General features: G+C 41.1%; 1 protein-coding gene across 1 annotated transcript; it reads right to left on the reverse strand.

Moving 5' to 3' along the window:
• Window positions 1–297: 297 nt before the first annotated feature.
• Window positions 298–25569, reverse strand: LOC121445801 (UDP-N-acetylglucosamine--peptide N-acetylglucosaminyltransferase 110 kDa subunit-like; the record flags this gene model as incomplete). Its single annotated transcript, XM_041647931.1, has 12 exons — window positions 25447–25569; window positions 17420–17488; window positions 13919–14035; window positions 8971–9050; window positions 6596–6791; window positions 6208–6348; window positions 5657–5757; window positions 3129–3282; window positions 2944–3045; window positions 2433–2612; window positions 495–653; window positions 298–387 (listed from the first exon to the last, which is right to left on the reverse strand). Coding segments are annotated over exons 1-12 (1512 nt in total), but the record flags the coding sequence as incomplete, so codon positions are not given.
• Window positions 25570–25849: the final 280 nt, after the last annotated feature.

Here is a 25849-nt window from a genome sequence, read left to right on the forward strand (position 1 = left end):
CCCTCCATTCAACTCCTAATACAAAAAAAACCCACTTTGTACCAAAAGGGTTTTTCTTTTTCAAATTTACTCAAAATTTAAAACATAAAGGCACTTGCTGTGCTTGCAGAGGACCTGCATTTGCTCCAGCACCCATGTGACACCCTGTAACTCCATGTCTGGGCGATCTGACACCCTCTCTTCTGGCCTCCTTGGGCACCTGTCTTCATACAGGCACATCCCCACATACCATACCAAACACATATACTTAATTATGAAATCTTAAAATCTGAAGAAAAGGATCTGTGTTTTGCCTACCTGAGAAAGATCAATGAAATGATTGGCTTCTGCCATGACCTTCACTCGGAAGTTTGTACCGTCATCTGGGCTCAGGGCATAACAGAACACCTAAAAGACAGAGGAGGGCATACTTAATAACCTTGGCTCCAAGCCTCTCAAAACACTGGGCTTAACATCAAAGATGACAGAAGAAAGTCACCAGAACCTACTCTTACCTCAAATTTATCAGGATTGTGCATGCCTGGAATAGACTGCATAAGGTGAGAAGTAGGGTGATTCCCAAAGTCAGAACTCACATACCCTACACGCAACCGGCCATCACTGAGCTTCAAGTCTTTTGGATGCTCATATGGTGGTTTATGAAGGACATTAATCTACCAACAGAATACAATGGTCGTTAACAAAGTCAAGTCATGTGCAAATTTTTATCTAAAAGAAAAAAACCGATAACAGGGACTTGTGATTAGTAGTGTGTTTTGACTAGCGTGTATAATGCCCTAAGGGTTCTGTCCCCAGAACTACATAAAGAACAGGCATGATAGTACCATCATTGATCCCAATCATTAGGAGGTGAGGCATAGTTTGAAGGCTGAGTTTGAAGTCAGCCTGGTCTATGCACTGAGTTACAGGAAAGCCAGTCTGACATAGTGATCAAAACAGAACAAACAACAAAAAATAAATGGACATGTTGGTGCACTCTTGTGACCCCTGCAATTGGGAGGTGGAAGCAAAAGGGATCAGAAGTTCAAGGTAATCCCCAGCTACATAGAGAGTTTTAAGGCCAACCTGATATACATAAGACCTGCCTCAAAAAAAAAAAATTTAAGTGAAATAAATGAAAGTAGAATCTAAAATCATATAGACCCATAATTATGAAAAAACTTTAGTGGCCGGGCAGTGGTGGCACACACCTTTAGTCCCAGCACTCGGGGGGCAGAGGCAGGCGGATCTCTGTGAGTTCAAGGCCAGCCTGGTCTACAAGAGCTAGTTCCAGGATAGGCTCCAAAGCTACAGAGAAACCCTGTCTCGAAAAACCAAAAACTTTAGACAGCAAACTTCACTTATGTGGCCAGTTTAATGGCGCCTTCGAAGGTAAACAGCTGTGTATGGTGGCTGCATAGTGCTCATGCTTCATATCTGACCTGAAGTGTAGAAAATATGCCTGAACAGACTCCAACATGAAATATGGATAGAGTATGATTATTTTAGGAAATTCGACAAAGAAGCATTTTTGTATTTAAAAAGGAGGAGGAGGAGGAGGAGGAGGAGGAGGAGGAGGAGGAGGAGGAAGAGGAGGGCTGGCGAGATGGCTCAGCGGTTAAGAGCATTGCATGCTCTTCCAAAGGTCCCGAGTTTAATTCCCAGCAACCACATGGTGGCTCACAACCATCTGTAATGAGGTCTGGTGCCCTCTTCTGGCATGTGGGCATACACGCAGACAGAATACTGTATACATAATAAATAAATAAATATTTACAAAAAGAAATCTTAATTTACCACTGTTTCCTAAAACAGACCCCAAACTCTATCAATTCATATTCTAATTCTGAAAGTTGAGTATATAATACCATACACTCTGTATTTAAACCCTATTGGGGCTTTTGTTGTTGTTGCGTTTAGTTTGGTTTTTAGATGTTCGTATTAGGTGGAGGTTTTTGTTGAGATTATAGATTTATAATCTCAACTGGAATTATAGGTTTGCATCATCATGTGTAGCTGTGAGTTTCACCTTAAGAAAAATACCACTATTAAACTTGTTCAGAGTTTGAAATGAAAAGTCTCTCCAGGCAGTGGTGATACATGCCTTTAATCCCAGCGCTTGGGAAGCAGAGGCAGGCGGATCTCTGTGAGTTCAAGACCAACCTGGTCTACAGAGATAGTTCCAGGACAAGCTTCAAAGCTACAGAGAAACCCTATTTCAGGGGGAAAAAGAAGAAATAAAAGTCCCCATCCTTTGGATTGAAGGGAGTTCAGTTGAAGACAGGACACATTAGAAAGTGACTTCTGGAATAGCTAAGAAAGCTTTATTTCTTAACTTGGGTGATGTTGACCACATGCTGATTGGCAAAACCATACTGTACGTTTGATTTGTACAATGTTTTTATTTATTTGCATTTGAGTTTATAACAGAAAAAAATGAAAGGACAAGTCACCTTATCCAAGCAGAGATTCCCATGCCTCTCTGCAATAGCCTTCCTGAAGCCATGAGAAAGAGGGTACAGCATGCTGTGATGAGGATGCACAGAAGGCAGCCTATTCTTCTCTAGCTGCTCAGCTACAATACTAACCAATTTCTTCATTCGCTCATCATAGTCTGTCCAATCACAGACAATCTAGAGGAAGCAAAAAGAAATGATCACCCAGAAAACCTACCAAAGGATTTATTTTGCAAATATTTGACTTCCTAAAAGTGTTAGATTACCTACTAAAAATATGATCTTGGGGCTGGCTCAGTGAATAAAGGACAAGAATAAAAGGCAAGCCAGACAATTGGAGTTAATGCCTGGGACCCACGTGTTATGAGAAATGACTCCTGAAAACTGCCCTCTGACCTCCACTTGCTAAAAAACAACAATCTCCAGCCAGGCTTGCATTATTATGGCACATAAAAATTAAAAAGTGGTAACAATACAGAAAGAAAAACACTAGACTATTGTTCCTTACCTGTAGGCAATGAGCCAAATTACAATAGGCATCAGGAAAATCAGGCTTAAGTTTCAGAGCTGTGCGGTAAGAAGCTATTGCTTCTGGGATATTCCCTGAATCCTGGAAAGAAAGCAAGCTTGTAAGGAGTTTCCTATAATGAAACTTCAGTGCTAAGGTGCCCATGTCACAATAAGCAGCATTACCTTGTGAATGGAAGCCAGATTGCTGTGTGCATCTGCAAAGGCAGGATTAATCTGGATGGCACGAGTATAACACTGCAAGGCTCCCTGAACATCCTGCATCTCCTTTAGAGTGTTTCCCATATTAGAGTAAGCATCAGCAAATGTAGGACTGATTCTGAAGGAAAAGACAAGGGTTTGATTATCTCGTGTAAAATCCTTGTTGTTGTTAAAGCATTGGAGGAGGGAGGGGGTTTAATGTGGTTTGGTGGCACAGTACTTGCCTACCAAGCATGAGGCCTAGCTTGAATCCCAAAGGCAGGGAATCATTTCAGCAGCTGCCAAATGCCAACCTTTAATTATTAATTAATAAGAATAAATTATTAAATAACAATACATTATTTAATAGTTGAGACTCAGCAGTTAAGAGCTCTTAATATTCTTTTAGAACTGAGTTCTCTTCCCAACAACAATGTCCAGCTACAGAGAATCTAACACCTTCTGAATTCTGAAGGGATTTTATATACATACTTAAAAGTAAGATAAGCCTAATCTCAGCACTCAGAAAGCAGAGACAGGCAGATCTCTGAGTTCAAGGTGAGCCTACTTTACAGAGTAAGTTCTTTTTTAAAAAAATATTTATTTATTTTGTATATAATTTTCTGTCTACATATATGCCTGCAGGCCAGTAGAGGGGACCAGACCTCATTACAGATGGTTGTGAGCCACCATGGGGTTGCTGGGAATTGAACTCAGGACCTTTGGAAGAGCAGGCAATGCTCTTAACTGCTGAGCCAACTCTCCAGCCCACAGAGTAAGTTCTAGGACAGCCAGGGCTACACAGAAGGAAACCCCGTCTTGAAAAACAAAAGAAAAAAAAGTAAAACAAATCTTTTTCAAAGATGACAATAAAATTTTAAACCACAAAAGAGATGGCTCAGCAGGTAAAGATACCTGCAATCAAGCCTGACATGAGTTCAAACTTCAGAACCTATAACAAAGGATAGAAACAATGCCAGTAAATTGTTCTCTGACCTTCACATGGGTACCACAGTATATGCCCACATTGCTTCCATGAACACAAAATAAATAAAATATATTAAATAATGTAAACCAGGAGCCAGGCGGTGGTGGCGCACTTTTAATCCCAGCACCTGGAAAGCAGAGGCAGGCAAATCTCTGTGAGTTTGAGAACAGCCTGGTCTACAAGAGCTAGTTCCAGGACAGCCAGGGCTGTTACATAGACAAACCCTGTCTCAAAAATAAATAAATAAATAAATAAATAAATAGACAGACAGACAGACAGATAGATAGGAAGGAATCAATGGGTAGATGAATGGATATGGATGCATGAATGAATAGGGACATTAAATTATACACACCTTTAATCCCAGTACTTGGGAGGTAGAGGTAGAAGGATTTCTGTGAGTTCTAGGCCAACCTGGTCTACAGAACGAGTGAGTTCTAGGACAGTCAGGGCTATGTAGAGACCCTGTCTCAAAAAAATTTAAAATAACTAAGTGAATAAATAAATAACAAAGGGCTAGAGGTAGCTCAACACTTAAGAGCACTGACTGATCTTCCAGGGGACCTGAGTTTTTTTTTTTTCCAGAACCTACATAGTGCAGCTCACAACTACCTTTACTCCAGCTCCAAGGTTTGCTAATGCCCTCTTCTAGCCTCTGTAGCAGGTATCTACATGTACTACAGAAACCAGGCATTGAGGGCTGGAGAGATGGCTCAGGAGTTAAGAGCACTGGCTGCTCTTCCAGAGGTCCTGAGTTTAATTCCCAGCAACCACATGATGGCGCACAACCATCTATAGTAGAATCTGATGCCCTCTTCTGGCATAAGGCCAGATATGCAAACAGAGCACTCACATACACAAAATAAATCTTTTGTCAAGTGGTGGTGGCAGCGCACGCCTTTAATCCCAGCACTTGGGAGGCAGAGGCAGGCAGATCTGAGTTCATGGCCAGCCTGGTCTACAGAGTGAGTTCCAGGACAGCTAGGGCTGTTACACAGAGAAACCCTGTCTCAAAAAACAAGAGGAAAGGGGGGATGGGAGGAAAGAAGAGAGGAGAGAAAGAAGAGAGCAGAGGGGAGGGGAGTGGAGGGAAGGGAAGGGGAGGGGGTAGAAGAGGGGAGGAAGAAGAGAAGAGGGGAGGGGATAGGATGCTGAAGTGGATTAGGGCAAGCCTCAGTCCAACACAAAGAACTACAGGGCATCTAAGGAATGCTGAGAGCAGAAGAAATATTCTTCCCCAGGGAAGAGTACACCAATTGGTTATCCAATCCCAAATGGTCAGACCTGAAAATATACATCTGAGTAACATTATACATAACAAATTATGTTTAGAAACATATCTGCATATAAATAAATAAATATATATATATATACATCTCGCAAGAATTAATGGAAGAGGAAGTCATGAATTTGAGAGCAAGGAGAAGTATATGGGAAGGTTTTGCAGGGAAGGGAAGGGGAAATGATGTAATTATACTATAATCTCAAAACTGAAAATAGAAAAAAGAAGCTATAAACTTCTTACCGTATGGCTTCCTTATAATGCATCAGTGCTTCCTGCAGCTTCCCCTGTTGTTGCAGTACACTTGCTAAGTTGGAATGTGCAGCAGCAAACTCTGGGAAGACCTAGAGAGTCACGATCACGGCTGACATTAAATAGCAGAATCTCCCAATTATCTCCCACAACTCTTTTTCCAAGTTTACTCATTCTTCGGGTCTAGTAGCTTAAATTCTACTGCTTCCTCCATTTTATACCTATGTTCATTTGAAATGTGAAGTAGGCCTCTCTTCCTGTTACTCACACTGAGTAATGCAGCCTCTTTTCTAAACTCCTACCACACCTACCAATCACTAGACACTGACCTGAGCTCTTCATTTTAATAGCTTTACTCAGTTTACTAGTCATTGGCTTTGTCCAGATCTCATCTATGCACAAAGTAATGAACTCAATGTAGGGACGTCTGGCATTGTCATAGGACCTTACATAGGAAATGAAGAGGTGAACAGCAGGCAAACTTAATTGCTTTCCCTCTACCGTCAAACAGGCTAGACACCCAGTCACAGTACTCAACATACTTCTAATGCTTTGCGATATAGGCGGACCGCCTCTTCAATATTGCCCTGTTCCCGTTTGATATTGGCGAGGTTATTCAAAGAGTCTGCATGGGTAGGACATAGACGAAGAGCTGTGTTATAACAATCTTCTGCTTCAGCAACCTGGAAAATAAAACAAATCATTCAGATACTACAGAGAAGAATCAGAGAAACCACTTATGTTCTAGTAATTTAAGTAACTGCATCATTTTGAGCCTAATGGCTGGTAAATACACCACAAAATGGATACTTTTCAGTATTCTCCTTCCCATCAACCAAAACTCCAAAGAAAACCAATATTACTTAATATGTACAATGAAGACTTTTCTACCATGTAACAAAGAAATAAAAATAGACTGAAAATCCTTACGCTGCCCTTCTCTTTGAGTGCATTTGCTAGGTTGCAGTAAGCATCTGGGAAATGTGGCTGCAGTTCTATAGCTCGTCTGTAGGTATCGATGGCCAAGTCTATTAGGCCTTGCTCGTAGTACACACAAGCCAGATTGCCATGCACCACCGCATGATTTGGGCTCAAACTTAAGGCACGAAGATAAGCTGCTACAGCTCTGTGAAAAGCAAAAACATACAAACTCATATACACAAATGCCACTAATATTAAATATATTATTATTATAAGTTTGTCTATGACATGAACAGATTGGTAAATGGCAAAAACCACGGTACACATGTGGAAGCCAGAAAACAACTTTCTGAAGTTGGTTCTCTCCTTCCACTACGGGTTCCAGGGATCAAATTCAGGTCAATATGATTGCATGCCAGGCACTTTTACACACTGAACCATCTCACCTGCCCAAATCCAACTAACTTGAATGTGTATTTTGTTACAATTAATTCCAGATATACTATACCAAAAATGCCATTAACTAATAACAATTAACTTATGATATATTTTACTGCATAACAAAAATATCACCTTTATAAAATATATTTTTTGGGGTGCCAAGAACTGAACCTAGGGCCTCGTGCATGCTAAACAAGGGCGCTACCACTGAGCAAATTTCTCGGCCCTCCACTTTTGAGTGTGTGGTTCAGTTTGTTTTTGTTGTTGTTTGGTTTTTCGAGACAGGGTTTCTCTGTATAGCTTTGGAACCTGTTCTGGAACAAGCTATAGACTAGGCTGGCCTTGAACTCAGATACCTACCTGCCTCTGGGATTAAAGGCGTGTACCACCAAGAGCCACTTTTTTTTTTTTTGTTTTTTTGTTTTTTGTTTTTTTGTTTTTTCGAGACAGGGTTTCTCTGTAGCTTTAGAGGTTGTCCTGGAACTAGCTCTTGTAGACCAGGCTGGCCTCGAACTCACAGAGATTCACCTACCTCTGCCTCCCGAGTACAGGGATTAAAGACGTGCGCCACCACCACCCGGCTGAGCCACTTGTTTTTTAAGACAAGGTTTTACCCTATAGCTTAGGCTGGCTTGAAAGTCTGAGCAAGCCCTTCTTCCCTTGGCCTCTCAAGAGCTGGTATTACAGGAGAAAGCAACTACAGCCAGGCAGGCCCCTGTTAAGTTTTTTAAGAGAAAATATTGCTCTATACCCCAGTTAGGCCTTGAACACACAGCAGTCCTTCTGCTTCAGACTCCCAAGTGCCAGGCTATAAAACATTTTCACAGGAAAACAGTTGTCTATTCCCACTCAAGATGTACATTTTCCTTTGACAAAAAAAGTCAAAAGTCGGGGCTGGAGAGATGGCTCAGAGGTTAAGAGCACTGGCTGTTCTTCCAGAGGTCCTGAGTTCAATTCCCAGCAACCACATGGTGGCTCACAACTACCTGTAAGATGTGGTGTCCTCTTCTGTCATGCAGGCAGAACATTGTATACACAACAAATAAAATCTTTAAAAAAAAAAAAGTTAAAAGTCAAGTGCTAGAAAAAATGGCTCAGAGGACAAGAGCATTGGCAGCTCTTCCAGAAGACTGTGATTTGAATCCTAGAACCCAAATGGTAGCTAACAGCCATCTGCAACTCCAATTCTAGAGGATTTGATACCTCTTCCAACTTCTGCACATAGTTCACAGACATACATGCAGGCAAAACACCCATATACATAAAATTTTAAAATCACAGGGCTGGGAAGCTGATCGGTGATCAAAGTGCTTGGTGTGTAATTATGAGGACCTGAGTTTGGATTCCTGCCCCCATCTACCAAGCTTAATGGTCATGTACATATATGCAACTTCAACACTGGGTGGAGGGGCTGTGGCAGGAGGACCACTGAGGCTTACACTGCAAACCTAGCCCAGATGTGAGCCCCAGGCTCCAGGAGAAACTGCCTCAAAGGCAGAAGGTGGCAAAATAACAGGATTGAGAAGGACACCCAATGTCTTCTTCTGGATAGACTCCAATGTGCATATAGCCCCTCTCACAAACACACACAATTAGAAAAGCAGTTTCTTCAACAAAACAGTTAAAGTCAAGTTTTACTTAGCTTTCTGAATCAAAAACAAAAAAAAACAAAAAACAAAAAAACAAACTTAGCCCAAAAGGTAATCATCATTTCTAACAGTTTACAATAAAGGAAATTTCAACAGAACTAAGTGGAAGGATAAAAGCATTCAGGAAAACCAACAAGGAAAAGTCAGCCAACAACATCTATAAGTAAAACAGAAGAAAACAGCTATCAGGAGGGAAAAACTATACTCTAGGAAAATGTACTTCAAGAAGCTGTTGTCACATTTTAGTTCAAACTCTGAAAAGACAAGAAAATTCATCAAACAGAACATTCTCACCTGTCAAAAATGCGTGCCTCTTTCAAGACATTTCCTAAATTGATATAAGCATCCAGAAAATTTGGGTCAAGGGTGACAGCCTAAAAATTACAAGACAGTTACTTAGAAAAAGAAAGGCTTTTGTCAGATTAACTTCTCATTAAGCTTTTATTCTAAATTCATTTTAGATATCCAATTACATTTTCTAGAAAACTCATTTTGTTTTTAAAAACAGTCCTCATTTAGTTCCCTTTCATCGATAAGCCTCATTAATATCAAAATAACTGGAGAAAGGGGCTAGGCATGTAGCCCAGTGACAAAGCACTTCCTACTAGACTCCATTCCCTGAATCACAAGAAAGGAAAACCTCATGAGCAAAATAAACTCAACTTAACTAAGCACAGTACTTCCTTCCTTTTATCTGTTTGTTTGTTTGGTTGGTTGGTTGGTTTTTTGAGACAGGCCTTCTCTGTGTAACAGTCCTAGCTATCCTGGAACTAGCTCTTGTAGACCAGGCTGGCCTCGAACTCACAAGGGATTCACCTGCCTCTGCCTCTGCCTCTGCCTCTGCCTCTGCCTCTGCCTCTGCCTCCTGAGTGAGCGCGCCACCACGGCCTGGCCCCCTTTTATCTGTTCTTTGAAACAGGGTTTCACTATGTAGCTCTGGCCAGGCTGCCTCAAACTCAAAGATCCACCTGCCTCTGCCTCCCAAACGCTGGAATTAAAGGAATGAAGCAGCATACAAGCAGACTATTTCTAATGATTGGCCCAATTTTATTCAGTCAGTCAGGCTAACATTTCTAAAAGATGGGGGCAGAAACAAGCAATGAGCTCTTAAGTATGTAACTCTGTTACATAAACACACGACCCAGCAAGTCCTTACTAAGATATGTAATTAGAACTGTAACATTAAGCCAAGCAAGGCACAGCCTCTAATCCAAGCAGTTGGGAGGTGGAAGTAGGAAGATGTGGCGTTCACGTCATCTTCAACTACAAAGTGAGTCTGAAGGCAGCCTGGGGATATATGAGACACTTTCTCCAAATAAGCAAATGATAGTCTGGTGCTCATTGGTAGAATGCTAGCCTAGTATACCTATACCAAGAGCTCTAGAAAAATATCCCTCTAGAATGGTAAGTATAAATTTAACCAAAACACTGAAAAGATAAATGTAATAATTTTAAATATTTTAAAAATTCCTAGAAACACTTCTTTATATAGATAATAAACAAGTCTCTATCAGATAAAGGCATGACACACTTAGCTTAGATTATCTATAGTCATAGATATCTAGCCTGAAAACTTTAACTTTTGCTTTGAGGAAAGGTCTAACTCTATTACTATCCTAGAATTTACTTTGTAGCCCAGTGTGGCCCAGAACTCACAACAATCCTCCTGCCTCAGCCTCCCAAGTGCTAAGATTAATAGGCATAAATCACACCTGGCCCTCTTAAAAATTTCTTGTAGGCAACAAACACATGTCATGGCTCATCATCTTTATAAATTCAACAATCATGCTGGCTTTCATTTATTATGTATCTACTCCCCTTTCCGCCAGATAATTTTGAAGCAAATCTCAAACATCTCATCCCATTTAAAATTATAAATTCTAGCCGGGCAGTGGTGGCACACACCTTTAATCCCAGCACTCAGGAGGCAGAGGCAGGTGGATCTCTGGGAGTTCGAGGCCAGCCTGGTTTACAAGAGCTAGTTCTGGGACAGGCACCAAAGCTACAGAGAAACCCTGTCTCGAAAAAAAACAAAAAAAATTATAAATTCTAGGGAGGTGACAAGAATGTTTTCTCACTCAAACATACCACACTATCATTATCTTAAAAAATGAACTGGACTTGGTGGCAAGTGCCTTTAATACCAGCACGAAGGAGGCAGAGACAGGCATGTAAGTGGGGTGAAGAGACAGCTCAGAAGTTAAGAGGACCAGAGTTCAATTCTTAAATTTCTAGCAGGAGGCTCAACAATCACTTATAACTTCAGGAAACCCAACACTTTTTTCTGGCCTCCAATGGCACCTGCACATTCGAACACACAACCACACACAAACACATAATTAAAAAGTAAATCCAAGCAGTGGTGGTGCACGCCTTTAATGCCAGTACTCAGAGGCCAGCCTGGTCGACAGAACTTAGTTCTAGGATAGCCAAGACTACTCAAAGAAACCCTGTCTGCAGCATGATTAATTTAAAAGAGAGAGAGAGAGTGCTAATAGGGTTCACCCTGAAGATTAGAAAAGCAAAACAGAGCCAGGTGGTGGTGGCACACGCCTTTAATCCCAGCATTTGGGAGGCAGAGGCAGGCATATTTCTGTGAGTTCAAGGCTAGCCTGGCCTACAAGAGCTAGTTCCAAGGCAGGCTCTAAAACTACAGCAAAACCCTGTCTCCAAAACCATTAAAAAAAAAAAAGCTAAACAGCCAGCCACTGGCATTCATCTCTACCTCAGTCTGAAAATGGCAATCCTGCCTCCAGGAATCTCAGAATGAGATTGTGTGTGAGAGCTGTCTCCTCCCATTTTAAATTCCTCTCTGGAGCTGGGATTAAAGACAGGACTATACATATACCTTAACTCACAGAGATGATTCCCTCTGCCTTCTGAATGCTTGGACTAAAGTCATGTGGCACCTGGATATTTTTTTAAATGCTTACAAAAAAGAAAACATAGGGAGATAGGTCAATGGTTAAGGATGCTTGTTGGTCTTTCAGAGAACTGAGTTTGGTTCCCATGACCCATGTCAGGTGGCACACAAGAGCTTATTAACTCCAGCCAGGGGATCCCACACCCTCGTCTAGCCTCCATGAGTTATCTGCACACATGTGCAGGCAAGTACACAAATACATCGCCAAATGAATCTTTTTGTAGGCCGGACAGTGGGGGGGGGGGCGCACGCCTTTAATCCCAGCACTCAGGAGGCAGAGGCAGGCGGATCTCTGTGAGTTCAAGACCAGCCTGGTCTACAAGAGCTAGTTCCAGGACAGGCTCCAAAACCACAGAGAAACCCTGCCTCGGGGGAAAAAAAAAAAAAAAACACCAAAATTTTGTCGGGCAGTGGTGGCGCACACCTCTAATCCCAATACTAGGGAGGCAGAGGCAGGCGGATCTCTGTGAGTTCAAGGCCAGCCTGATCTACAAGAGCTAGTTCCAGGACAGGCTCCAAAAGCTGCAGAAAAACCCTGTCTCGAAAAAAAAAATTGTAAAAACAAAAAAGCAGCCAGCTGCGTGGTGGTAGCACAGGTCTTTGATCCCAGTACTTGGGAGGCTGAGACAGGTGGATCTCTGTGAGTTCAAGGCCAGCCTGGTCTACAAAGCAAGTTCCAGGACAGGCTGCAAAGCTACAGAGAAACCCTGTCTCAAAAGAAACAAAAAAAGAATAAAAGCAACTTTATTTAGAATAATGTAACAAGAGCAGTAGGCAATGTACTAAAAGAAGTACCTATCTCTTTCAATCATCCAGATTTAATTTACATCTTTTAGTCCTGCACCTTGCTGAAAAGAAAACTCAGATCAGTGTCCTATCAGCTCATAGTTGACATTTTTGCTGATGAAACCCCTCAGCTATCTTTTAACATGTCTATCTGCTCCATACATATCCTAGAAACTTTTTTTGGTTAGTTGGTTCGTTTCTTGTTTTTGTTTTATAGAGACAGGGTCTCACTATGTGACTCTGGTTGTCCTGGAACTCACTATGTAGACTAGGGTAGATTCGAACTCATAGAAATCTGCCTGCCTCTGCAGGATTAAAGGCATGTGCCACTAAGACCAGCTCAACTTTTTTTTTTTTTTAATATGTATGGGTGTTTTGTCTGCATGTATCTCTTCTACTTACATGTGTGCTTGGTACCCTCAGAAGACAGAGAGGGCTTCAGATCCCCTGAAACTGGAGTTACAAGAGGTCATATACTACCATGTGGGTGTTGATAATCGAACCTGGACCCTCTGGAACAACAGCTAATGCTCTTAAACCCCTTAGCTATTAAGTTAGCTTCTCAAAGACTATAGTTCCAAGGGCAGGTTCCAAAGCTACAGAGAAATCCTGTCTCGAAACACCCCCCCCAAAAAAAAACCAACCCTGTTTCAGCTCACAGCACCCACATGGTGGATCACAATCTGTAACTCCAGCTCTAGTGCCTCTGCAGTGCACACACACATGGTGACAGACATACTTCCACTCACACACATAAAAGTAAATGAGTCTTTAAAGAGTTAAACTGAAAGCCTTACTTAGCTATTGGGCCCTTTTTAAAAAAAAAATAAATAAATAAAGATAGCCAGGTAGTGGTGGCACACATCTTTAATCCCAGCACTTGGGAAGCAGAGATAGGTAGATCTCTGTGAGTTGGAGGCCAGCTTGGTCTACAGAGCGAGTTCTAGGACAGGCTCCAAAGCTACATGGAGAAACCCTGTCTCGGAAAAAAAGAGAAAGTCAAGTGTATGAATAAGTGAATAGATACTTCCTTGCCTTCTGGTATGACAAGTTATTCCAGACAATGCTGCAGTGTGTCCTATTCTAGACTTGGAAACAGCTTTTTCAGCAGGATACTCTGAACCCTCCAGTATTCTCCCTCATGTGGCAAACATCCCTCTATAAGCCGTACTATCGCTTCACTCTGAGGAAAAACAGAGTCATTTTAAAGCCAGATGTGGTAGTTCACTTGTGCACTCAGGAGGCTTAAGGACTGCCACTAGGTTGAAGGCCAACCTGAGACACAAAGTAAATTCCAAGCCATTCTATACAGAGTGAAACCCACTCTCAAAAGAAAAAAAATTATAATAAATAAAAAAGCATTTTCAATATAAATCTCAAAAACCTGTCATATTATATGCCACCTGCAAATGCTGCAATACTATCAAGGAAACAATATTACACAGCTGCTTAAGCAAATGCCTACTGTTTTATTCTAGTAAGAACATTCTGTACACATAAACATTTTATAAATATCAATTATTAATGACTAACCTTTTCAAAGTGATGAATTGCTAGCCAAATCTCCCCTTGTGCATTGAAAACACAGCCGAGATTACTCCAAGCTACTGCAAAGTTTGGTTGCGTCTCAATTGCTTTCAAATAACATGCCTTAGGAGGGTTTAATGAAAGAAGACGAGAAGGGAAGGAGATAAGGGGAAAGGGGGAAATTTGTAAAGGGGAAAAAAAAAGATTGGGGAGGGGGAAGAAGGTGATATCATTATTTCTTCCCTGACCAGCCAAAAGTGACCCTGCAGCATAGGCTCGCTTGCGCCAAAACTAATGCGCTGCCACAGCTGGCTGCTCCTGCGCCTGCGCCACCAGAACCCAAGTGCAAACCACCATGTTCAGTTCTGCCAACCAAAGAGTAATCCTCATAATAGGACTCATCTGGGAGGTTGGGTGCTGCTAAACACTAACGCTATACTCCTCTTATCTGAACACCTATGGGCTCTAGAGACTGATGATACTTGACAGGGCACCATGAAATCTAGGCTTCCCCAACCCACATTTCCCAAAATGTGTTCTGTGAAATGCTAAGACATATCACAGAAAAAAGCAACACCAAAAAAGGCACCCAATTTTATAATCAAATAACAGGAAAATAGAAAACAGGTTTCTTAAACTGGATATGGGGGGCACAGGCCTGTAATCTGAGCACTCGGAAGATGGAGGCAGGAGATCATAAACTTGAGATCATCCTCAGCTACAAAGTGAGTTGGAGGGTGGGGGAGGAGACAAAGCAAACAACAAAAAGTTTCCTAGATAACTTCCCAAAGCCTTCAACCTCTAATCAAGCATTAGGAAACCAAAAGAGTTGACGGAAATGCTTCTCACAACATAATGTTCTCCTTCCTTAAGATTAAAATTAAGCTACTGAGCCATACAAAAATGTTTCTGCCAAGTCAGTCATCATTCAGACTTCAAGTTTCAGAATCTGCAGACTCACAGCACATGCCTCTCTTCTGAGGAGGAAGAAAATAAAACCTCACATGACAGGAATGCACCTAGGTTGAGGTCCCTGTAATGCAAGCGCAAACATCGCTGGCGCCACCTAACAGCATCGCACTGCGCAAACGCTGCGAACTGCTGCGCTCCATGGAACACCCCTAGACGCAGCAAACGGCCAACCAGATCCATTAATCTACTAGACAGGCCCGTAGAGAATATTTGCTTAATGAGATTAGTTGGACTCGAGGTATGTTAAAACCCAATTTTATCCAAAAAGGCTACAGAATAGGACTGAGAGAGCCAGTCAATCAGATTACTCATCTAGTCAACCGTTCACAGGGGCTCATTCGCACGCAATGCGCATTAACGCTGCGCAGCCTTTGCGCTACTGCAGGGTCACAGCGCATCATCAGAAGAGCAGAATGCTGCAATCCAAACAAAGAAGAAAAAGGAAAAAAAATGAACAACAAGAAGAGTTAGAAGCTTTTACTAGTAAATTATCTAATAATTTTATTATCTTAATTAAGTTTTACTTATTTTTGACAGAATTGTGGCTATAGTATAAAACATTCTTTTACATAACTTGTAAATAAAATTATTTTAAGCTGTTTCTGAAGCCACAAGACAGAAGATTCAGGCATGGAGGCAAATTGTTTTGCTGTGGCAGTTACAAACCCGTTACCATATTTCTCATCATGTGACTTTTCGGTGCGTTCCTTGCTGGAAGAGGAGGAGGAGGAGGTTGTGTGTCTGCCCTAGATCCAGGCCTCGAGCTCCCTTCAGCGAGGCACCTTACGCATGGAATAGGAGGTTTCACCCACCTGAAACCTTCTAAATACAATATCAATGGTGAAAAACCAAAAACAAGAGAGAAAATAAAAACAAGATCATTAGTAAAAGTTCAACAAAGCAATTGAAATTCTTTGGATGTCTATTACATATGGGAATGAGGACAGTCTCAAGTCTGTAACATGGGAAACATGCAGAAGGGAGAGGGTTAATCAGGGCTATTGCATACAGCAGGGATTTTTGCTGGAAGAAAGGCTCTTCATTTTCTACAAAGACAACTTAATTTTGCTGCCATCTACTAGGAATGTATGCTGGCTTGAATTTTCAAATGCACTGATTACAAAAGAAACACATTGCATTTCACTCAAGAGTATTTTCTGGTTTACTAAGTTCTCACAAAAAAAAAAAAAACAAAAAACAAAAACAAAAATAAAAACCAAAAAAAAAAAAAAACCAGAATGACATTTTTCAAACTAGGTGTCTCCAGAGCTCTGAAATAAAGAAGTCAGCAACCTAAGGCAGGCGCAACGTCTCAGCCTAAATCGATGTCTAAAGCTGCAGTGAAGTGCAATTCATGTTAGCTGTCCGCTTGGTGGAGTGACAATTGATAGGAGCATATCAGATATTTGTTCTAGAAATTACCAATTGCTTTATCAGCTAAGATTGAAATCAACATAGTTAATCAGCTGGAAACCTACATAAGGTTAATCCATAGTGTTGGTAGAATTTTTGCACTTAAAACTAGTGCTTTTAACATTAAGTGGTGCTGCAAAGCCTTCTCCCTCCCTGGATGAACAAACAGACAGCTACGCTGCGCATACACTCCACGCATTAGCATGCGCGTGGGGCTCAGAGCAACAGGTGGGAGTTTCAGAAGCATTCTGGTTTCTCCCCACTCCTCACCCCTGCAGCGCGATTGCGTAAGGTGGCTTGTAACAAGACAACTGCATTTATAAATTTAATTGTAAATTATACCAAAAGCTTTAATTAACCCAACCTAGAGTTCAAATTCATTATTTGGAAACACAGAATGCTAAAAGCCACCTTTCCACTTTGGCAAGTTTTCTTTCGATCAGTCCATTTCCAAACAAACCAGCTTTGTCCTCATTTTTTTTTAAGGAGGTGGGTGGGGAGGGATAAAAGAAGGAAGTGAGGAAGAAAAAGAAGGTAGACAACTAGGATTGGGGAAAAAGGAGGAATTTGGGGAGGAAGTGGAGACAAGAGGAGCAGGAGTTCCAATTATTAATTTGCAATATTTTAACAGCCTTTCTTCCACTGTAAAAAGGGTGAGGAAGATGAAGGGAGGAAGGTTAAATAAGAATTTTAAATGCCAGTATTACAGGGTAACATTGGATGAAATTCTTCTCCACTTACAAGCCACAAAGGACTTAGAAGAGCAGCGTTTTCAATGGCACCTGCATTATATAGGCGTCTTGAGCCAAAAATCACTAGCAGGCAAGCCTCAGATTTGAAGGAATGTTATTGATTCCCACATAGGTCATGATGGAGCCCATTGTTATAAAGATGATCTAGCTCAGCAGAAGGCTCCACAATGCTCATGTTCTTGCTTTACCCCCAGATTTAGAACAGATATGCCAAAGCCTGGTCCTGCTCTAGTCTGAGGCAAGTCATGCTGACGTTTTCCTCAGTTTCATAGGACTATTTTATGAAGATAGCTTAATGAAGAGTTGAAGACTTGGCAAAAGGTACAGGTTTTCAAAACTAATGCTTAAGTATGTTCTAGCAAACACCTACCTTGGCTTCTTCCAAGCGACCCAGGGCTTTGAGCAGGTTCCCCAGGTCACTACGAACACAGTACAAATCCTATAAACCCAGAGATAGTAGTATTAATTATATTGTTTTCTCAAAAAAAAAAAACAAAATCCCAACATCACTTCTACACATCTAGCGCTGCCATTTTCTTGTCAGTTTAATGCAGCACTTAAACTTAAGCACAGGCTCCCAACTCCTCCTATTCTAATTCCCAGAAAATACAAAAGGAGCCCGAGGGGGACAAATCCGACCAGAACTTATAAGATATTTACATAATTTATTGCTCTTCCTAAGTCTGAATACTATCTTTGACTGCAAAAATATGTGTTTTGCTATCAGCTGCTGCTCCAGTTCTGGCTGGGAGATCTGTGACACTATTGTCTAACATTCTTTCAAATGCATTTGGCCTCATCAGTTTCAAACACAAGACTACAAGACCTTTCTAGAGCCTCTCTCCTCTCCAAATGTCACCCGTAGGAAAAAATGATTGAATATTTATTCAACTGTTTTATTCAAGGTTATGATGAATCATTCCTGTATCAAGGACCAGAAATTTTCCACAGCAGGAAAAACAGCACTGCACTTAGCAAGTGATTACATGTCAACAAACCTACCCTTTGGCTCTCAGGCTTATTTAGAAACCTTGATTTCATTTCATGCCTAGGCAGAAGGATTACCATCCAACCATAGCCTCAGTCCTGCACCTGCCACTACATTACTCATTAGTATTAAGTACCATCAGAGCTGAGTGGGCGAGTAATGAAAAGCGGCTGACTCTGCGTTTTATTAGCAGCTCAACTGTGCTGCTAGTCCGACTCACCAGTCCATTCAGCAGGAGGACATGCTCAACAGACAGTAAGAATCTATCAGTCGCCGGGCAGTGGTGGCGCACGCCTTTAATCCCAGCACTTGGGAGGCAGAGGCAGGCGGATCTTTGTGAGTTCGAGACCAGCCTGGTCTACAAGAGCTAGTTCCAGGACAGGCTCCAAAACCACAGAGAAACCCTGTCTCGAAAAAAAAAACTTAAAAAAAAAAATCTATCAGTCCTCTTTTCCATCTTCCTCTCGGAGAGGCAGCTTTGCTTCTGCCTCTCTCCCCACTTCTCTGCTTCTCCCCTTCTGTCTCTTTCTCCTCTTCTCTCTCTCTCTCTCTCTCTCTCCCTCTCTCCCTCCCTCTCCCTTTCTGTCCCCCCCCTTCACCCTTCCTCCTCCATAACCCCCTGAATAAACATTCAACCTCACCCTGCAAAAAAAAAAAAGAATCTATCAGTCAATAACAAGCAGAGATAATGGCAATATGAGTCACGTTTATCATCCCAAACTGTTATGTGGGTGAAAGAACCTTAAATTAAATCCTACAAAGTAAAATTTTATTAAATATTCCAAAGAATTACCATGTATATTGGTTTCCAGAATTAGTAGTTAGTTTTACTGATAAACTGACTCTGTATTGTTTACTGGCATTCACTGGATGAACTGAAAGGTCTGCCAATAAGGTAATGACTGGCTAAACTGGGACAATTCCACGATCTACTTGAGTTAGTGCTGTCCCTCAATCAGTGACTGATGCTTTGGAAAAGTATGGTTATCTTCTAGTGGCCTTAAGCACAGGCTGATAGTAATCCTCAAAGCCTCTCATGTAGCAGGCACAGTAACACACACCTGTAATCCTAGCACCTGGGAAACTGAGGCAGGAAGATGGTCCTAAATTCAGGTGCCCAACCCCACCCCAGTTATATCATAGGGAGTTCTAGACCAACCTTTACTACAGAATCAAGACTCTGATGATGAATGAATGAATGAATGAATGAATGGATAAATAGTGCATGAATAAATAAAAAAGCAAAACAGAAAAACAATTCACAGGTACCAATAATCTTATTACCGACTAATCGCCTTCTGTAATTAGTCTAAGTACTTTGGAATACTATTTGTATTTTGAGAAATAATGAATTCTATAATCTTGCTATCTACTTTGTATAGGTTTCCTCCTCTGAACCTTAACAAGGTAGCCCTCTGTCTGATGGGCTATGTCTGAAAAACCTAATCTGCTTACCCAAGCTCCCTCTACCATTTTTTAGTGGGTGGTATGTATCTTTAGACCTTCACCAATTTCAATGGCTGTTCTAAGCCACAAATCAGAAACACAATAACTGACTAAAAGCTGCATTTTTAAAGATATGTTTTTATTATTTTTAATTTCAAATATGGGGTGTGCACATCAGTGCAGGTACCTTCAGAGCCTAGAGGCTTATTGCATTCTCCTGGAGCTGGAGTTACAGGTGGCTGTGAACTGCCTGACATTGGTACTGGAATTTGAAATTGGGTCCTCTGGAAGACCTGAGCCATCTCTCCTGCCCCACCTATATATTTTTACCCACCATTACATAATTTTACCAGCTAGTTTCCATGAACTCTTAGATGCATGACTATATTTAGTTATATCATCTAGATTCATCATTATCTTATAGACTGGCAATGTAGGTCAGTTGGTAGAAAAAAATTAGCCAGTATGTCAAAAGCCCTAGGTTTGATCTCCAGAAAATGATAATATAAATACCTTCAAGATTACAGTGAAATAATTAGTCCACTTTAGCAAAAGGCAAAACATATCCTATTAAGTGGACTAGTAGAGTGGCTGAAAGTAGAGCTCCACTTGCCCGGGATACAACAAGGCCTTGCGTACCTAGTACCACAAACACAAACGCAACAACTTTCAGCTGGCATGGTGGCACATGTCAAGTGGCATGGTGGCAAGTGCTCCCACTTGGGAGGTGGGAGCAAGATAATCAAGAATTCAAGGTCATTCTCAGCTACTCAGTCAGTTCAAGGTCAGCCTAGACTAAGTGAGACTCAGTCTCAAAAATGCCAAAATAGGGCTGGAGAAATGGTTAAGAGCTACTTAACCATTAACATGCTACTCTTCTAGAGGACTTGAGTTCAATTCCTAGTACTGTAAGCTGTCTATAACTTCAGCTCCAGGGGATCTGACACCTCCTCCGGGCCTCCATGTGCACAGATACAACAACACAGATACATAACAACAACATTTAAAACACCAAAATAATAAAATAAACAAAATCATGAGATCCAAATCTACACACACATGAATACACATAAGATTACTTAAATGTCGCCGGGCGATGGTGGCGCACGCCTTTAATCCCAGCACTCGGGAGGCAGAGGCAGGTGGATCTCTGTGAGTTCGAGACCAGCCTGGTCTACAAGAGCTAGTTCCAGGACAGGCTCCAAAGCCACAGAGAAACCCTGTCTTGAAAAACCAAAAAAAAAAAAAATTACTTAAATGTCTACAAAGTATAAGAACACTACAATTCTACAAAAGTCCATTCAAAACCTTGTGTCAAATTCTGCTTCATGTCAAATCAAAATGGTATCTAAGAGAATTACTTTGTTTAAACCTTACTCCTCTGTTCATCCCTAATTAATACTTATGGAAACATTAACTTAATAATAGACCTAAAACCAAGAAAAATAAATTAGACATACACACTCAAAGGACAGATTTTAAGCTGGGCCTTCATAGATGAATAGAGACTTAATAAAGGAATAGGGCATCAAAAACAAGGAAAACACAGTACGATTAAAGGAACAAAAAGGTGTTCCTATGTAACCATCCCTCCTCTCCTAGTCTAACAACTGCTTCCTGACTTTCCTCTTAATGTTCCACCTCTGGACCCCCTTGACATCACTCTACATATGCACACATTGAGGAAAATCAGGCCAAGAAAAACCTACAGTGGTTCTCAACTGCCTCTCAAACTAACTTCAAACTCCACAGCCTCTATTCTTCTGAAATCTTCCAATTGACTCTGCCCTGCTCCACTCACTCCTCACTACTACTTGACTCACCACTTCAGTCTGGGAAGTCTACTTGCTGTTTACCTTCCTACAGAATGCTGAGGACCTAAGCACCCTCTCAAGAGAGTCTTCTGATTAATACTCTCCAACAATAATCACCCGAGGAGCTTACATCTTTTTCCTTTATGGATCAGGTCTGTCTCATGATAACCCCTCCAGAACACATTCCCCATCTCCTCACCCAGCACTGGACACAACAATAAGCACTTGAATATTTAAATGTGACCCTTGCCAGACAACCTTAACAAAAAGCAGAGTGGAGAGAAGTAGATAGAAACGGAAGGTTTTCTCATACTTCAGCTATCTGGGACTCTCAAAACAACAAAATCAACATGACAGTAACACATGATGGGATGTCAGCCACTCTCAGCACTGTGTTATCATCTACCATTCAAGCAGAAAACAACTTCTCAACAATTTCGCACTCAGGCTCACAGCTATCACACAAAGGAGTACTGTATGCATAATTTGTAAAGGGATTGCCAAGTATGGGTAATTCTAACAAGCAACATGAGAAAGAACACCAGAAGAAATAGCACCTTAAAATATGACAAGCTAAGCCGGGCGGTGGTGGCGCACGCCTTTAATCCCAGCACTCGGGAGGCAGAGGCAGGCGGATCTCTGTGAGTTCGAGACCAGCCTGGTCTACAAGAGCTAGTTCCAGGACAGGCTCCAAAACCACAGAGAAACCCTGTCTCGAAAAACCAAAAAAAAAAAAAAAATGACAAGCTAAAGTTTCAGCAAATGTATTAAGCCATATAACATTACAGAAGGCAGCTCCAAATAGAAAAATATAAAGCAGCTCTATCTCAAAGCTCCTGGCAGGGCAGTGGTGATGCACGCCTTTTATCCCAGCACTCAGGAGGTAGAGGCAGGTGGATCTCTGAGTTTGAAGCCAGCCTGGTCTACAAGAGCGAGTTCCAGGACAGAGAAACCCTATCTTGAAAAACCAAAAGAAGAAAAAGAGAAAGTAGCACCTCCTCCTACAAAAAAGAGAGCCAGGTGGGAACACACCAATGTCATTAAGAAGTAAATTCATTGTTTTAGTGCTATCTTGCTTTGAAAGTACATGATGCTAAGTTTCCTGTTAATAGGTTAGACATTTAACAATACAAACTATGCACAGTATATATTTAGATAGTAGCACAGCTTTGTCTATCATTTTAATTTTCCTTTCACAATATAATGCTGTGATATACTGTCTGCAGAGGTAACGCCCTACTACACATACAAACAACTAAAAACCTGAGCCAGGGCTGGGGATCTAGCTTAGGTGAAGAGTGCTTATCTACCATGCACAATGTCTGGTTTCTATCTACAGTACTACATAAACTGGGCATAGTGGGACATCCTATAATATAATCTCAGCACTGGGAAAGTGGGGCAGGAAAATCAGAAGTTGAAGGTCATCCTCAGCTACTTAATGAGTTAGAGGCCAGCCTAGGCTACACAAGACCCAATGTCAAAATAAATTAACAAAATTAACCAAGATTACAAGTATGCTAGAGAGACAAACTAAATTTACAAGTCAGCAAGTAAAGGATAAACCTAGCCCTAATTACTGAAGGAAAAGAATGTACTATCCTGGCCCTTAGAAGAATCAAGTTCAAGCCTTGCAGGTAGACCTTTCAAGGTTAGCCGCCTAAAACTGTTAGTAACTAGATAGGACTGCAATAAAAATTACAAATGCACTCTAATTTCTTTTTTTCTTCTTTTTTTTTTTTGGTTTTTTAGACAGGGTTTCTCTGTGTAACAGCCCTAGCGTGGAACTCACTCTGCAGACCAGGCTGGCCTCGAATTTGAACTCACAAAGATCCACCTGCCTCTACCTCCTGAGTGCAGAGATTAAAGCCATGCACTACCACCGCCTGGCTTCACTTTAATTTCAAATATGCATTGAGTACCTCTGAAAGAATATGTAAGAAATTACTTTCATGGGGCTAGAGAGATGGCTCAGTGGTTAAGAGCAATGACTGCTCTTCCAGAGGACCCGGGTTCAATCCCCAGCACCCACATGGCAGGTCACAACTATCTAAAGATCCAGTTGCAGGGGATCTGACACCTTCACACCAATGCACATAAAATAAAAGTTAAATAAACCCTAAGAAATTACTTTCATTATCTGCAAGCCTATGTAATTTCTCGCTAGATTAAAAATAGAATGAATAAAAATCATTTATTATAATGAACTCACAAATTAAAAGCAACATGTAGCTAAGCTAAGGTAGTCATTCCAATGAGCAACTGGCCCAGATCCAAACTCTATACATCGAAATGAACAGTTAAAACAGCCATTACATATAGTGGGTTTTTTAATCTTTTTTAAAAACTAAAAGAAAAATTTAAACTTTCAAAATTAACTTTAAAATTGTTTAAACCGGGGGCTGGAGAGATGGCTCAGCGGTTAAGAGCATTGCATGCTCTTCCAAAGGACCCGAGTTCGATTCCCAGCAACCACATGGTGGCTCACAACCATCTGTAATGAGGTCTGGTGTCCTCTTCTAGCAGGCATATATGCAAACAGAATATTGTATCCATAATAAATAAATAAATATAAAAAAAAATTGTTTAAACCGGGTGGTGTTAGCACACGCCTTTAATCCGAGCACAGAGGCTATGGATCTCTGTGAGTTCAAGGCCAGCCTGGTCCACAGGAATTCCAGGACAGCCAGGACTGTTACATAGAAAAACCCTGTCTCTGGGGGGAAAAAACTGTTTAAAAGATATTATGATGGAAAATAGTTAGAAAGCTTTGGCAAACTACTAAAATAAGCTTCAATTTGCTTATTTTATAAAACTGGAGTTAAGAGCCAGGCAGATAATGCAAAATGATTTCCAGGCTGTGCACAAGGGCAGCCTTTGGCCACAGAAGGTCCTTTTCAGATTTCATTTCTTGTTCATGTCAACATTTGCTTCAATAATTCAACTTTAAGCCGGGCGGTGGTGGCACACGTCTTGAATCCCAGCACTTAGGAGGCAGAGGCAGGCGGATCTCTGTGAGTTCGAGGCCAGCCTGGTCTTCAAGAGCTAGTTCCAGGACAGGCTCCAAAGCTACAGAGAAACCCTGTCTCGAAAAAAAAAAAAAAAATTCAACTTTAAGTTTCAACATCCAGTTCGCCATTGCTAGCTACGTGATCTCAAGAAAATTACATAACCCTGAGTCTGTTGGGGTTTTTATATTGGTAAAACTGGAAACACTGTCCTCTTCGTGAAAAGGATCATGGTAAAGATTCAGAAAGACTTATCTGAAGCAGCAGTGTCTGAGCCTATAGAAGACTTTCGATAATGGCAACAGTAGGAGTTAATCATTAAGCGCTTCCCCAGGGTGGTTGCAAAGTCAATGTTGATGGAGCTCAAGTATATGCTGATGCTGCCAAGACCCACCCCATCCCTAACACTTATCTCTTAAAAGTTTATAGCCACTTTCCCTTAATTACATTAACAGTTTCCAGGGCATGTGTTACATCCCTGTATTTTACTTAAAATTTTTTTGTTCTGCATTTTGAAAGTTCCCAGACTGTAATACAGTATAAACTTAATGTCTGTCAACCAGGATACACTTGCTCCCTGAAAACATATGCAACTCAAATCAACAAAGAATTAAAGAACTAATGCAAAGTCTAGTCTGAACATGCAATTGCCTTAATTCTACTACTTCTAACTTGATCGAGGGAGGGGCTATATTGAGATCATTCTGTACTCTAGTTTTCATGTCACTAATATACTAGCAACAACTTTTAAAAACCATTTTATACTACAAATTAAGATCTTTAACCCATCATTCCTTGAAAATCAAGAATTGTTATAAATACCCATCAGAATTTTCCCAAAGTTCACTAAAATAGCACAAAAAAAAACATGTGTCTTGTGCTTTATTAGTATTACCAAAAGAATTGATGGGAGTTTTTTGGTAAGGATAATTTTATGCTATTTAAATAACTTTTTAAATAGGGCAGACCTTTATGCAGACCAAGTAAAACCAATTTCATCATTTCAAGTGCATAAACATATTAAACATCTCAACTATTGATTTTCTTTCATAAAAAAAACCTATTGTCTAAAGTATCAAACGATGTTTGCTTGTTTGCTGGATTGCTGTAAAAGGAAAACAACTGATAAACTTTTACTTACAGGATTGTACTGAAGAGCAGAGACGTAAGCTTGTACTGCTCCTTCCATGTCACCTGCTGCTAACTGCTGTGCCCTCTGCTGGACCCCCTGTTGTCTTAGTATAAAGCTGCTAGACACCCTCATGGGCTTGGGTGATGGCAGTGAATAAGTCTAGGGACACTTTGGGGCTACTAGACATCAATAAGCCATAACTCCTGAGTCCCAGCAGCTCCGGCCAGCAGGGAAAGTGCAGTAAAAATGAACAAATGCCAATAAATCTATGCTACAAAGCAAAGGGGTGGCACACGCTGAGTCCATGACTGAGCTTAGTGGCAAGAGCTGTCTGGGGTGGCTTCCTGGAGGTTCAAGGGGCAAGTGGCATCTCCAGGGGTAAGAAACTGAAGGAGTGTTTTATTTCTAGGCA

The sequence above is a fragment of the Microtus oregoni genome, unplaced genomic scaffold (genome assembly GCF_018167655.1).
Source record: "Microtus oregoni isolate MIOR12 unplaced genomic scaffold, Mior012 000774F_ref0000138, whole genome shotgun sequence".
Lineage (NCBI taxonomy): Eukaryota > Metazoa > Chordata > Mammalia > Rodentia > Cricetidae > Microtus > Microtus oregoni.